Raw genomic sequence first — 14,222 nt, 5'->3', positions numbered from 1 at the left:
ATCTTCTATGAAGCAAAACCGATACTGCCAACATATAAAGACTAACCAGAGAAGATCATCCTCTCAGCCCCTGAAGCCTCCAGAAAGTCCAATAAAACTCACAAGTATTCCCAGATGTTGCTGGAATTACTGAACCTCTACTCACACCAAACTTAGGCTAGCTATTCATATCAAATCCTTTTACTCTGATATTTTACTAATCTTGTCTTTGGTGTTTTTTTCCTTGAAACTAATTAGGTGCTTTGAAAATTCCCATTAGAGTTTATTTATGACTTTTTAACACCCGTGCTTTATAATACTTGCCAGAGCTAAAACTTCATTTTTCACTTGTTCAGTACAGCAAAAAGGATGAATTCCATAGTCCCTTTACCAAAAGCTTCTACAGGAACACATGGCCCAGCCAATGAAGAGATTACTATCTACAAAACCAAATCCACATTTTTTTATTTATCAGTTTCTAAACTACAGCTGCATAGGAATATACAATATCAATAGTCTCAACCTGCAATATTTTAAGACCTCACTTATAAACCCACAAAATACCCACCTTCGGTATCTTGATCAAAATGGCTCTATAAACGATAGCTTGCAACTACGCAAGCATTTGAAGCACAAGTCAGCAAGTAGTTAACTACATAATTTTTCAACCAAGGTATCTGAAGAGAAGCAAACCAAAGTTCCAGTATTTCCAACCTATGATTCACACCAGACTCCAGTATTTATAAGCCACAATGAAGAACCAACAGGAATCAAAAGATCTTCTGCCACATTCAAGAATCCCCAATTGGCTGACACCACTAATAGAGCAAACGAACGCATACTGTCAGTACTTCTCTTTGAAAGCGCTATGTTCTGCAACTTGACAACTTAAGAAATTAAGTCATTTCTATCTTCAAATAATCATTTCTTGATGCTGACAAATTTGCCAAATCTCTGCCCCATCTCTATTCAGTCATCCGTCCCAGGAGAAGGAGAGAACTTTTTTTTTAAAGCAGACAGTTGACAGGTGAAAGAAAAACAGACTGACTACCTGAAGCATTTTGGGTTTTATACCTGGATAAATTAAAAAGACTCAACCTAGTTCTCTTTATCAAGGCATCAGATAAAAATATATGCAGATTCAGTTAGCTCTGTCAGAAACATCTACTACAGATAATAAATTTACAGACTATGACAAGAAGATTAGAGGCACTCAACATGCAAATCATCATTCTTCCAAGACCATCCAGTCAGTACATACCACAGGTGACATTTAGTCATACTTTTACATGTAAGATACCTAGACAAGAAATAGAGTACAATGTAACACAGTGGTGACACACAGCATGTATCAAGATCTGGCTACTCAAACTTCACAAGTCCAAAGCTGTAAATCTCCCACTACGTATTTAAGATCAGAAAGCCCTGCTAGATGTTGCAGAAATCCAAATTATACACATACACAGTTTAAGATTCACACATTGATCTTTAATGGAAAGCATCATAAGTCTATGAGAAATACCTGTCGTGTTTGGCTAGATTTTGAACTGAACACCCACAATTTTGTTACCAGGCTGAAAGTATGCTACTGACCCAATTCAGTCTAGCTCAGGAAAACCCTGCATGCGATGGTTCACTGCAGTGTCCTCCTGCAACATACCATAGCTGTACCCTAAAATTCCCAAGTATAAAATGGTAGCTTGCATTTTAAGTAAGGCTCCTTGCAGTTGAGGAGCTCCTTGCTTACTTTAGACACTTCTCCTGCCAATGATTTAACAGCCTAGCGATGAAACAAACAGTCACAAAACATTTCCATGTAAGAATTGAGCAATTCCTGTAATGGAAAGTATTTTGCTCTAGTCTCACTTTGGTTAGTAATCTTACCACACAACCTTTAGAGCATTTACTAAAGTACCTGTTATATTGACAACCATGTTAAAAATTTTTTGATCAAGTGGTACTTGAGTGATGGAACATTGTATTTTAAAGCCTGAATACTCTATGTATCCATATTTAGCATAATGTAATTACAATTACTGCACAATAAGATGTACATTTAGGTAAACTGTAGCTAATCAAAACTGAAAAAAAAATTAGCAGATCTTTTCTGCTCTAATGAAGTGCTTCAAATAAGTTTATGAACTCAGCTGTGTATTTAGAAACGAAGTAGCAAGTATGCATACAAGCACAGAAAAATGTCACACAAAAAAAAAAGCATAAAGCACAATTAGAAATAGCATTAATACTCCTACTTTGATATGCATAGCGCACAATACAGTGCATAAGGTTCAGTTCACCAGTTGGAGTGGAAGATGCACAGATACTGCACTTCTGCAGCACCTTCTGGCGTTTGTACTCCTAACCTTGATGACCAGACACTATGCAATCCTAAGCAGTTCTGTCATCTTTTGAGTCACACTGCAATAGGGTTGTGTCTGTTATCACTACATATTTTAAAAAAAAATCTGAACAGGAAAAAAATATTTTCTCCTACTCATGAAACACTAAGCAAACAACACTTACCCATCTATGTAATGGGCAAGAAACAAACATCACTCAATCAACAGCATTTCAGAATAAACCAACAAGTTTCACCATCACTACAATTAGAGCAACAGAAATTCCTCACAATCATTCTGCTCTTCTCTCTCTAGCTCTGTTCAGTCCATGTATTGCTCATTATATCTCCCAATTACTATCCTTATCTCAAATTCCTCATGCCCCACATTGGGCAACAAAAAGAACTGTGGTGGCTTGACCCAGGCTGGACACCAGGTGTCCACCAAAGCCGCTCTATCGGTCCTCCTCCTCAACTGGACAGGGGAGGAAAAATAAAAAGAAAGGTTCACGGCTCGACATAAGGATAGGGACAGATCACTCACCAATTACCATCATGGGCAAAACAGACTCGACTTGGGGAAATGAAATTATTACCAATCAAATCAGAGTAGGATAATGAGAATATAAAAACTAAATCTTAAAACACCTTCTCCCCACCCCGCCCTTCTTCCCAGGCTCAACCTTGCTCCTGAGTTCTCTACGAACTCCCCACCCCCATGCGGCACAGGGGGACAGGGAATGGAGTTTGCAGTCAGTTATCACACGTTGTCTCTGCCGCTCCTTACTCCTTAGGGGGAGGACTCCTCACACTCTTCCCCTGCTCCAGTGTGGAGTCCCTCCCACGAGAGACAGTCCTCCATGAACTTCTCCAATGTGGCTCCTTCCCACAGGCTGCAGTTCTTCACAAACTGCTCCAGCCTGGGTCCCTTCCACAGGGTGCCGTCCTTCAGGGACAGACTGCTCCAGCATGGGTCCCCCCCAGGGTCACAAGTCCTGCCAACAAACCTGCTCCAGCATGGGCTCTTCTCTCTCCACGGGTCTCTGGGTCCTGCCTGCAGCCTGCTCCAGCAGGGGCTTCCCCCAGGGTCACGCCTCCTTCAGGTAACCACCTGCTCCAGTGTGGGGTCCTCCCTGGGCTGCAGGTGGAGATCTGCTCCATCATGGTGTTCCATGGGCTGCAGAAGGACAGCCTGCCTCACCATGGTCTTCCCCATGGACTGCAGGGGAATCCCTGCTCCAGCCTCTGGAGCACCTCCTCCCCCTCCTTCTTCACTGACCTTGGTGCCTGCAGAGCTGTTTCTCTCATATATTCTCACTCCTCATTTCTGCTGCAGTTGCTGTTACTACACAGCAACATTTTCCCTTTCTTCAATGTGATATCCCAGAGGCGCTACCACCGTCACTGATGGTCTCGGCCTTGGCCAGCAGCGGGTCATCTTGGAGCCAGCTGGCATTGGCTCTACTGGACATTGGGGAAGCTTCTGGCAGGTTCTCACAGAAGCCACCCCTGTAGCCCACCCCACTACCAAAACCTTGCCATGAAAACCCAATACAACATGCTGTGCCTAAGTATCTTTAGGCAGACTTTTTACTCCAGTTATCCAACTACAAACAAAACATTCACTGCCTTCCAGACTGCTTAGCCATTCATAAAAGACAAGATGGTGTTGTTTGGTTTGGTTTTGTTGACTTGGGGTTTTTGGGGGGAGGAGGAGGATATTGTTAATAAGTAGCAGTTTCTTATATTTAGAAAAAAAATCTACTACCAATTTGTATTTTACAGTCACTCTTCCTTCTCTTATTTAGAGGTTTACTATTTCACTGCTGTGTAAAAGCGACACAAATAACAAAAGTACATAGGTAAATTTTTTTGCTGTACACCCAAAACTAGAGCAATTTTTCTACTGCTGATTACAGTATTCTTAGAAGGAGTTGTAGTGATATTCTTACATAAAATGTCCTTTAAGGAAAATTATGGATACACATTAAAAAACTCCATTCATTCAAAATTCCTTTAAGAATTATTTCAAGAGATATCTTCAAAGAGAACACATACTCTATTAGTCCTGAATGATCTGGTGCAGTATTTCAAATTGAAGAAAACAGCAAGTTTTCTTCTTCTAAAATTAATTTTAGTTCACTTCTACCATGACCATATTGATAAATGTGCACTCTAGTTTATAGACACAGGTGTAGTAACCACACCAAAACTGATTCTAAGCACAGGCACAGAGATCCCATTCCCCTGGTGGCAGCCTATTGAGACAGAGCTGTCAGAGCTCTCATCACAAACCTATCTGTATACAAAAGCCTACATTCCTACTTCCGCCTTCTTTGCCTCTTTCTTTTTAGGCAAAAGGCAAGTAATACTACCCCTACTTGCCAAAAGGCAAGTAATACTAACCCTATGGTTATTTTATACTACATAAATGCTGGGGGTGAGGTGTTAAACTATGGATATAATCACACACCTCTTATGAGCAACTCTACAAACTTGTAGATTCATGTCATGAAAGATTTTTATAAAAAGGGAACTTGGAGAGGAGAACTACAACCGTTGTTACAATAAATATTTAAAAAAAAACCCTCAATGGTTCAGACTGTGGATCATCTGTGCAGCAGACGCAGCAACAGCTCAGGTCTAGCAGGATTACTAACAGTAACCTATTACTATTAGAGCACAACGCACCTGAACAAGGCAAACAGAATAGCTGTGTTTCTACAGCTCTGAGTCCTTAAGTACTGTACGATCTAAACTGACTCTGCAGTGACAGTTTTTCTGTGTCCACACCAAGTTCCAAGAAACACACATGCAAGTGCAGAGACTCCAGTTACGCTAGATTCAGCTGAGATCCAGATGAGTACTATCTCAAATCTTATGCGGCCAGCTCCACAGGGAGTCACAGCCTCCTCAACACACTCCCCAGGACTAAAATCCAGGTGGCTTATTAGACCAGCTGTAGTGTCACGCAAATGTGCCGACTCAGTTCTGGGCCAGTACTGCATTCAACTTCATAAGACATCCCATTAAAAAAAAAAAAAAACAAACCACAAACCCACACAGAAATGCCAAGTGGAAAAAACACCACCTTTATGATGTTAGCGTAATTTGTACCAAGTCCAGACTGATTCCTCCAGATGCAATGGCAGGCTTATAATACACATATTCCAGTGAAACAGGTCAACAGCATATTAATCCGCTTGCAATGCTGTAAGCAATCTGACTTCACATGTACAAGCTGCGCTGTGCTTGAGGTAGTAAAACTCCCTGGAATTCGTAACACTGAAGTTCAGTACTGAGATCTTCTAGTCTCTCTGAATCAAGCTGGACTCACAAAAGGACCAGCATCTACACATAGCTAATAAGCCTGACCAAGCTAACTGTTTGTGCAAATGTTGGATGCCTCTGTGCTGCCTGGTATCTCTATCACATGGATTATTCCAGCTGCCTCATGATAAGCATGAATAGTAGTAGCTTGTAATAAACCATAAAAACATTGTCTATTTGTACCCCACTATGTACTATAATTAAATCATTCTTAAAGTGAGATCATCAAGAAAGATGTTTGGTACATAATAGGATGATGGAGGAAAAAATGTCTTCCTGAACAACAGTTGTGCTACAATTCCTAAACTTAGCTTATCTAGTCTCTCTTTGGATACCAGTACTATCAGCCCCTGGACAACATACGTGCACCATCCAATTTCCCAAGCCAGGACCTGAAGTCCCTTACATATTAGTCCACATGTATACATCCTCACACAGACCCTAATATTACTTTTTCCTACATCAACATGTACCTGCCCTGCTTTTTGATTCAGAAGTTTAGGTACATGTGAAGACATCGAAAGGGCCCACTATGCAGGATAGTATCAGCTGGTGCTGACAGAGGCAAAGCTGGGAGCAGTTGCCACCCATCTTGAAGAGATTCACATTCCAAGCTCACCACAAGTCAGCTAAGATAAATTAGCTGATTTAGGGAAAACTAAGACTTTTCAAGCAATAGTTCACAATCACTGTAAGTTTTTAAAAGTGCATACTGGGCCTACAGCCTTCTATTTATTGTGTACTACATATTGTAAATTGTAAAGTAGGTCAAATAATTACCAGACACCTCAATATGGCCATTATCCAAACAGTTCAGGTTTACAAAAATCACAGTTTCTCTCACACACACAAAAACACAACCGCACTAGAGCCAAGACTCAGTATGACTTGTGAGGTATGGAAGTGTGCTTTTCAACTAGTAGCTGACCATTCAAAACCCAAGATACTGGCTACCACCTCACTATCAAAAACACAGAAGTTAACCAGCCAGGAGGCTTGTGCAGCCAAAAAAAAAAAAAAAAAAAAAATCAGCCACCACTTTCACTGACAAGCAGTATGTAGCAGCTTAGCAGCAGCACACAAAAGAAAGGGAACACAGTAGACATCAGTGTGTAACAGCTAAAAGTATATGGGAAGCCAACTGCTGTAACCTGCCGTTAAGCAAAGTTCCCTGGTGACCCACCTACTTGAGTTACATGCTCCCAAGTTAGTTTATTTCTTTCTTTGTTAAAGCAAGACTAACTTTAGTGCAAGGAATTAACCCGTCTCTTATCAGAATGGATTTATTTGCACAGTAACTGCAGATTAAAAAAAAACCCACAACAAACAGAAAAAAAAACCCCACACACCCCAAAACCACACAACACAGACAGCATCAGCAGGGAAAAATATGCCTTGAGTGCAAGACTCCGGTCTTTTTAAAGACTGAACATGCTTCTACTAACTTATTTTTAATGTATTACAGTTACTTTAATCCTGGTTTTGGTTCTACACAAGAAGGCCAACAGAAAAACTAAGCTTCAGTCTCCTACAGTGATGATAAAAGGAGGTTTGCTCTTGCAAGTAAGTCCGTTACAACTTCTGAGTCTGATAAACTGGTTACAATAAAGTTACGGTTTTCATACTGAAGTCAGAGCTTCAGTTTAGCTTTTGAATGTTAAGGGCTTCTCCAAGACGCCACCATGTTTCTAACTCACTAACATGTTAGAATTTCGACTGTTATCAATCTGTTCTCTCTCACATGCAATTAGTTTCACTTGAGAACCATTTCAACTTATGCTATATTACAAATTAGAAAGTTTTTTTTCCAAACAAGATCACTAATCAACTTGTTGAACTGTACCATAAACAGACCCCATTAGGTGGAAGCAAGAACAGAATACACCAGGCAGAGAATTCAGTTAAGTTCATCACTATTCCTTCTTAACTTCAAACAGGCATTATACTGCTTTTCTTAGCTATCAAAGCTATTCTCTTTGGTAAACTCAAGAAATTATCAGAACGCAGTGAAACATTGTTCAGCCTGCAGAAGAGAAGGCTCTGAGGAGACCTTATTGCAGCTTTCCACTACTTCAAGGGGGCTTATATGGGGACAGACTCTTCAGTAGGGCCTGTTGTGATAGGACACATGATAGGAGTATCGGTTTTTAAACTGAGAAAGGGTAGATTTAGACTAGATCTAAGGAAGAAATTTTGACAATGAGTGTGGTGTTTCACCAACTGGCACATGTTGCCCAGAGAGGTGGGAGATGCCCCATCCCTGAAAACATGCAAGGTCAGGTTGGACGTGGCTCTGAGCAACCTGGTCTAGTTGAAGATGTCCCTGCCCATTGCAGGGGGGTTGGACTAGGTGACCTTTAAAGGTCCCTTCCAACCGAAACTATGCCATGATTTTTAGAACTCCGTGCAGTTCTCCTTCATTTCTTATGTCAGGAGAAGCCAGGAATAACTATATCCTAAATCCTGATGAGAATTCCAAATCAGGCACCAGGAAAATCCTCCTTCTAGCCACGATCTCCTTCTGGCCACCTCCTCCTCTCTTTTCCCCCTTTTTTGCTTTGTTGTCAACCTGTATGTATCGAACTCAGCAACATTAAAAAAACTCTACTCTTGAAACTTTACATTGCTGATCGTCTTCCCAGGAAAAGAAACAGCCTTGCTTTAGAAAGGGCAGCCGTTTTGATTTTCTGTTGACAACTTTTTGAAGAGCACACTGAAATCAATCCATTCTTGCTCCCGCCAACAGGTCTTACTTTGGAAGGAGTAACAACGCCTAGGTTACTAGGGTATTATGAATACATTACTGGCAAGTTGGGAAAAAGTAGAGGAACAAGATTCTTCAGTCCTGTGCCAAAAATTCACACAACATAGTACTACCTATTAGAAAAGGAAATAGGTACAGCAAACAGCTCATGTAAACGCTCTGCCACTCACTGACAGTAACTGAAAATTTGGTCTCAGGCTCTTCATTTTCTCTTTAGATATGAAAGTTAGAAATAGTTTACACACTGCCCTAAGATGCTGCACCACCTTCTCTTCCAATTTTTATATGAAAAATATTTTCAGAGGCAAAGGAACAGCTCAGTCTTTCTAAATACTCGCACTTTATCTTTTGCTGGAAGACAAACTAAAAAGTGCCAAGAAACATGATTCTCTTTTTCTAAAAAAGCCTGATATTATGCAGCTTCATCTAGTAACATGCAAGTCTGAAAAAAAAAAAACCCTCACATAATCAAGAGAGGAAAAAAAAAAGTGTTGGGTTTTTTTGTTGTTGTTCAGAAGGATTATCTGAATCCCCAATATTTACCATAAAAAATTAAAAAGACGACAGAGGAAAAAAAAAGTTTCTTCAGTTAGAAGTATCACATTCCAAGTAAGCATTAGATTCCAAAATTAAGAATGTTACTTATTGGTTAAGTGTTTCTAGACTAAAGCTTTCAACTGGCAATCTAAAGTTGCTGTAAAAGAAAATTGGACACAGATTCTATTTCCTCCACGTACCTAACTATATAAGCATTAAACTGACAAAATTACACAAAACCTACACCATCAATAAAAAGAAAATAATCTTTGAAATGGTTGGGAAACTACCACCACCACCACCACAATCACACACTCCCCCCCTCCAAACACCACCACCCCCCAAAATTATCAGAATACTTAGAGACAGTTACATATTTCCGCTTAAAATAAAAAAAAGTTATTTCTGAATAGCATCTAGATGAAATTATGACAGAAAGTTAAGCTATTTTCTACTATTACTGGGATATTTGGATAAATATTATCCACACAAGCATTATAACTAGCATTACTTAAAAAACAAAGCACATACCACTCTGGCAGCTCTTTCCTGAGATTCACACTTCCTGCAAAACCAAGGTCCAGTAGGTACTTGAACAATTCCATAGCAAGCTGTTTCGAACAAGACAAAATATTTCAGCAAACATAAGCAGCACTACAAATACAAATGTTATAAAAAAAGCTTAGTATTAGTTGATCTTGCATAATTTTAATAAGTTAAATTGACATCTATACATTGCATATTAAAACCTATCACAATGGTACTAGAAATTAATTACAACAAGCTTCCACTTAAATATTTATGCAAAATTTGTTAAATAAAAAAATACTGATTAGTTTGAAAAGTAATACAACCATTCAAAAGCAACAATGTTTCATACATGACTCATTTGCTATTTATTTACCAGCAAAACACTTGAAACACAGTAACAAACATACAGCTTTTATAGTAAAGTCTTTTTCAAGAGAAAACTAAAAGTAACTAACAAATCCAAGGTTGTCATAAGACAGTCATACACTTAGTTACAATCAAGTTCTCTTATTCTTTAAGAGTAAAATAAATGGTCTTAAGTAGGAAATCCAGAATAAACTGAACAAAGTTTGCTCCCCACCCCACACCCTGCAAATTCATTATGGAGCTGTAAATACAAACTAAACTGAGCATGAGGATTAGTTGCAACTATAGTCAGGCTACAACATAAATGCTTAGGAAAGATATTTTGAAACATGCAGATTTCTCTGCAAAACTATTGTCTATACTATTTTTTATACATATATAAAAAAAAGACCCAGGAGCTTGATAAGAAATTCCACAAGAAAAGAGTTTAGCAATTTGGCAATGCTGTTCATGTCTGAAATGCACAGATCAAGAAACTTTAAGAACTGCAGAGGGAAAGAAAATATAAGAACACAAGTGCTGTGAGTATATTCTAATATCTACATAGGTTTAACAACTAATAACAAACAATCAAAAAGCCAAATATTTTCCTCAAAAAGATAATCTTGAATCTGACATCATACTGTTAATATTTCAATTCCCAACAATCATGTTACTTAAATAAGTGTGTAACTAGAAAGAAGTACTTTATAGCATATATAGAAAAACACTATTGGCTTTGGGCTAGCCTGAAGAAAAAAAAAAAACACAATAAAACAATAAAAGAAACCAGCCAACAAAAACCAGTAATGCAACAGGAGTATAAAAAACATGTGGCTAATACACCTTTCCTTCTATGAAGGAGCGTCAATTAAATAATTTCCAATTATATACATGTATGTAGTCATAATAAGATCAGTTGTCAGATTTTCAAATCCATTATGCAAGTACTGACACACCAAACTATCTTGATAAGCCCCTCCTACTGTACAAGTGTTTTTTAACACGAGAAAAAAACATCTTGTTTTTGTTGCATCTTTACTAACCACAGATGAGGGGGACACTGAATTCCTCTTTAGAAATTATGAGGGAGACTTTAAACGTGCAATCACGCATTTAGATTAGCAAGAGACAGTGCAGAGTAGGAAAGTAATTACAGAATGCAACTCGGAGACAGGGCTGGCAATTAGATCCAAAGGCAACATGAGCTGGGCAAAGACCAAAGTTGAAGTGAAGTACTTTTACATCTGCAAGTGTAATAGAGTATACCTAGAGCCTAAAAAAGCCCACCACAGGTTTGTGCTCCAACACTGTGATACTGTTTATTGAGTTCCAGGACTTCCTTTGGTTTATATTTCCACTACCATGCAAAGCTTCTTTCAAGACAGGAAGAGATTTTGCCCTCCTGAACTTGCCAATGTCTTAACACTTGAAGTTTTCTCTGAACCAAAAATAATTATAACAACAAAAATTGCAGTTAAAGTCTCATAGGTAATACTTCTGTCTGAACTTCAAATAAGGAATACCAGCTTTAACCATAAGGACTACTCCTTTCAGTGCAGAAAGACTACAAAAAGAGTGGACATGCTTTTCTACCATTTTCACATGACACGTCATATCCAAAATGTAAAGTATCAATGATACAGTAAATAAAAACATACAGTTCTTCTTAAGACCTCTACAACAGCATCTGGATTTAGAAGCAGCAGTACTCTGCACACTTCCTGCCAGACTCAAATTCAGATTTGGACCTGACAGTTCAATATTCTTGTACCCAATTTACTGAAGTGTGTCTATACTTCCCAAAACAGACTTTTGTTGTTCCCACTGTTCCAGCTCCAACTGCTGCTATCACCAAATTCTTTCACTGAAAATATTAGCAAGGGTCTAGACGCAAAGGAAGATGCTCAAGATAATACAAAAGTAACAGGTGTTTCAGGTATGACTTCCAGAAGTATTAATGTTTTAGTGTTCTTTTTCATGATCCTAAGATTCCACAAACTTACCAGTTAATATTATTTTGTTCTCAAGTCAACAGAAAACCGATTCAAAACCAAACCAATTTCAACGATCCTGTCAGCTCCACTCTGCGTTCAATACAACATTAACAAAAACAACTGAACTCTGTCGCAGATCTCCTTAAATTATTATTACTTCTCATTATTTCCTGTTGGTTTACAAAGGTGCATATACCTGAAACAGTTACTAGACCATGTTCAACACAACTTAAGACCAAACATGAGACACACAGTACTAGTATTTTCACCTGCACTAGTCATTCAGACTAATAAACTAGATTTAGGATTTTTTGTCTCCTCCGATTTGTTTGCCATCTAGAAGGAGTCAAAGAGCCAGTCATGGAGTTTATATGACTGCCTGGGAGTTGATACAGAGAAACTATCATCTTACTCCTTATTTCTGCTACCATAAAGCAGAAGTCATCATAACTTCCTTTCTTACAATGTAAGCAGCAGAACCCAGTCTCTCCGTCTGCTCTCACAAGAAGGGTCAACCCACTGACAGAATCAAAACAATCACACATAGAAGGAACATGCCAGCTCCTCAGCCAAGCTGGAAACCAACCAACCAGCCTCCACTAATCCAAACAAATCCAGCATCAGCCATTCTGACTACCATCCTCCCCCTGCAGAACCACAACAGGAAGTCTCTTCATCTACAAGGCAACATCAGCCAAATGACATTCAAGGAAAGGCAGGCAGAGGAAGGAATCACATGACAGCCAAGTCTTTCCTACACATCACTCTCTTCCAATCCTAAACCCTCCTTGCCTACTGGCTGTCCCTCAAATAAATTTTTCTAACTTGGGAAAGGCAGGGACAACAGGGATTGAGTACACGAAGAAAGAAATACAGCACCAACTGCCAAAGCAGAGATTAGTAAGAAGTTCTGCAAAGAAGGGAAGGAGTTTCAGGTAGTCTTTGGACTGCTGCAGCTGAGGTTGTTAACAAGGTGCAAAGGTAGACTGGGAAGCACAGACACAGAAGAGGTACAAGGGCAGGCATAAGGGAAAAAAAAACCTGGAAGGGAGGGTTCTTCCTTTCTCATAGCCATAATATATGTCATAATATACAAGTCTCACATGAGGGAAAAAGACAGACAGACTGGAAGGATAAACAATGACAGGATAGGTCAGACCAAAAAGCATGTGGCCCTAGAAACAGGGAAATAGGCTTCATGGGTGACAAGAAGGAGCGGAGAGAGAGGGAAAGAAGGGGAGAAAAAAGGCCAAGAGAGGGCGGGAGGGGGGGAGGGAAGTGGGGAGTAGGCCCAAGGGAAGAGGACAGGGAGCATCAAGAAGGAAGTAGCGAGGCTGGAGGCCAGAGCGGGTGCGCTGGCACTCGCCTGCCTACTCACCTTGATGCACTGCGACATTGCAGCCGTGCCCGTCGCAGTAGACAAGCGGGTTCTCGGCCCAGCCCCTCTCGTCGGAGCACACGCAGCAGCCGCCGATCATCTCCTTCATGCTATTGGAGAACTCGCCCTCCAGTGACACAGGCAGCAGCAACGGCTCGCTAGAGACCATCTAAGGGTTAAAAACACCGTCGTCAACAACACACACGCACACACACGCTTTACCCCCTGCCTGCCCCCTCCCCCGGCGGTGTCTCCCCTCAGTCACTCAGCCGCCGCCGCCGCCACCGCCGCCACGGCAATGATTTAGGGCCCATGACCGCTGGCTGAGAGCCTCTTCTCGCCCCCGCCCGACCAACCGGCCAGGCTGTATCAGTCACGCAAGCAGGCAGGGGCAGCCCGGCGGCGGTGTACTGAGGAGGACACCACACAGCAGGCAGACAGGCAGCGAGCGGGGCCAGCGCGCAGGCGCACTGCGCGCCCCCGCGAGGAAGGCCTCGGCCTGGGCCTCCTCGCGATGGTTCACGAGCCGCCCATGGAACGCGAGCCGCGGCTGAGCGCGCGCCCCCCCACCCCGCCCCAACGGCTCCAACCGCCGCGCTGAGAGAGCGTGCGCGAGCGAGCGGCGCCCCGCCAGGACCGCCCGCCCGCCCCTCGCCTCGCCTCCGCGCGGCCGGAAGAGCCGGCTCTCCCGCACACCTGGTGGCCTGGCCCGCCCCGGCCCGGCCCGCGCGCCCGCCGCCCCGGCCTGCGAGCCGCGCCGGCCCCGCTCGGGCACCCACCTCGGCGTGCTGCCACTCTCCGTCCCCCGGGCGAGCCATCTCGCCCCCGCGGCCGGCCTAACACTAACGCGCTTCCTGCCGCGACCTCCCGCCGGGCCGCTCGGTGCGCCTCGGGACAGCCCCTGCGAAACCGCCTCCCTTCCCGGCCCGGGCGAGCGTTAGACGGGCTTATTGCTGCCCCCCTCCCCTCGGTGTGTGGGGGGGCGGGGAGGTGGCAGACATGCGCCCCGCTCCCACCCGCGAT

At 41.9% G+C, this 14,222-nt stretch overlaps 1 protein-coding gene across 2 annotated transcripts in view; it reads right to left on the bottom strand.

Moving 5' to 3' along the window:
- MLLT10 (MLLT10 histone lysine methyltransferase DOT1L cofactor) overlaps positions 1–14,017 on the bottom strand; it is a gene marked incomplete at both ends in the record, with an annotated part of 132,872 nt that extends 118,855 nt beyond the window's left edge. Inside the window, 3 exons of one of the 2 annotated variants that reach the window (XM_082014587.1) lie at positions 9,480–9,559; positions 13,200–13,368; positions 13,979–14,017. In XM_082014587.1, the coding sequence (XP_081870713.1) occupies positions 9,480–9,559; positions 13,200–13,368; positions 13,979–14,017 (288 nt within the window). Of the gene's footprint in view, positions 1–9,479; positions 9,560–13,199; positions 13,554–13,978 lie in introns of those variants that run through there. The other variant, XM_082014588.1, reaches the window with a different exon arrangement.
- Between the last annotated feature and the right edge of the window lie 205 nt (positions 14,018–14,222).

Source organism: Phaethon aethereus, assembly GCF_964289735.1.
Source record: "Phaethon aethereus genome assembly, chromosome: 2".
NCBI lineage: Eukaryota > Metazoa > Chordata > Aves > Phaethontiformes > Phaethontidae > Phaethon > Phaethon aethereus.
This window is presented reverse-complemented; position numbering and strand designations above follow the sequence as displayed.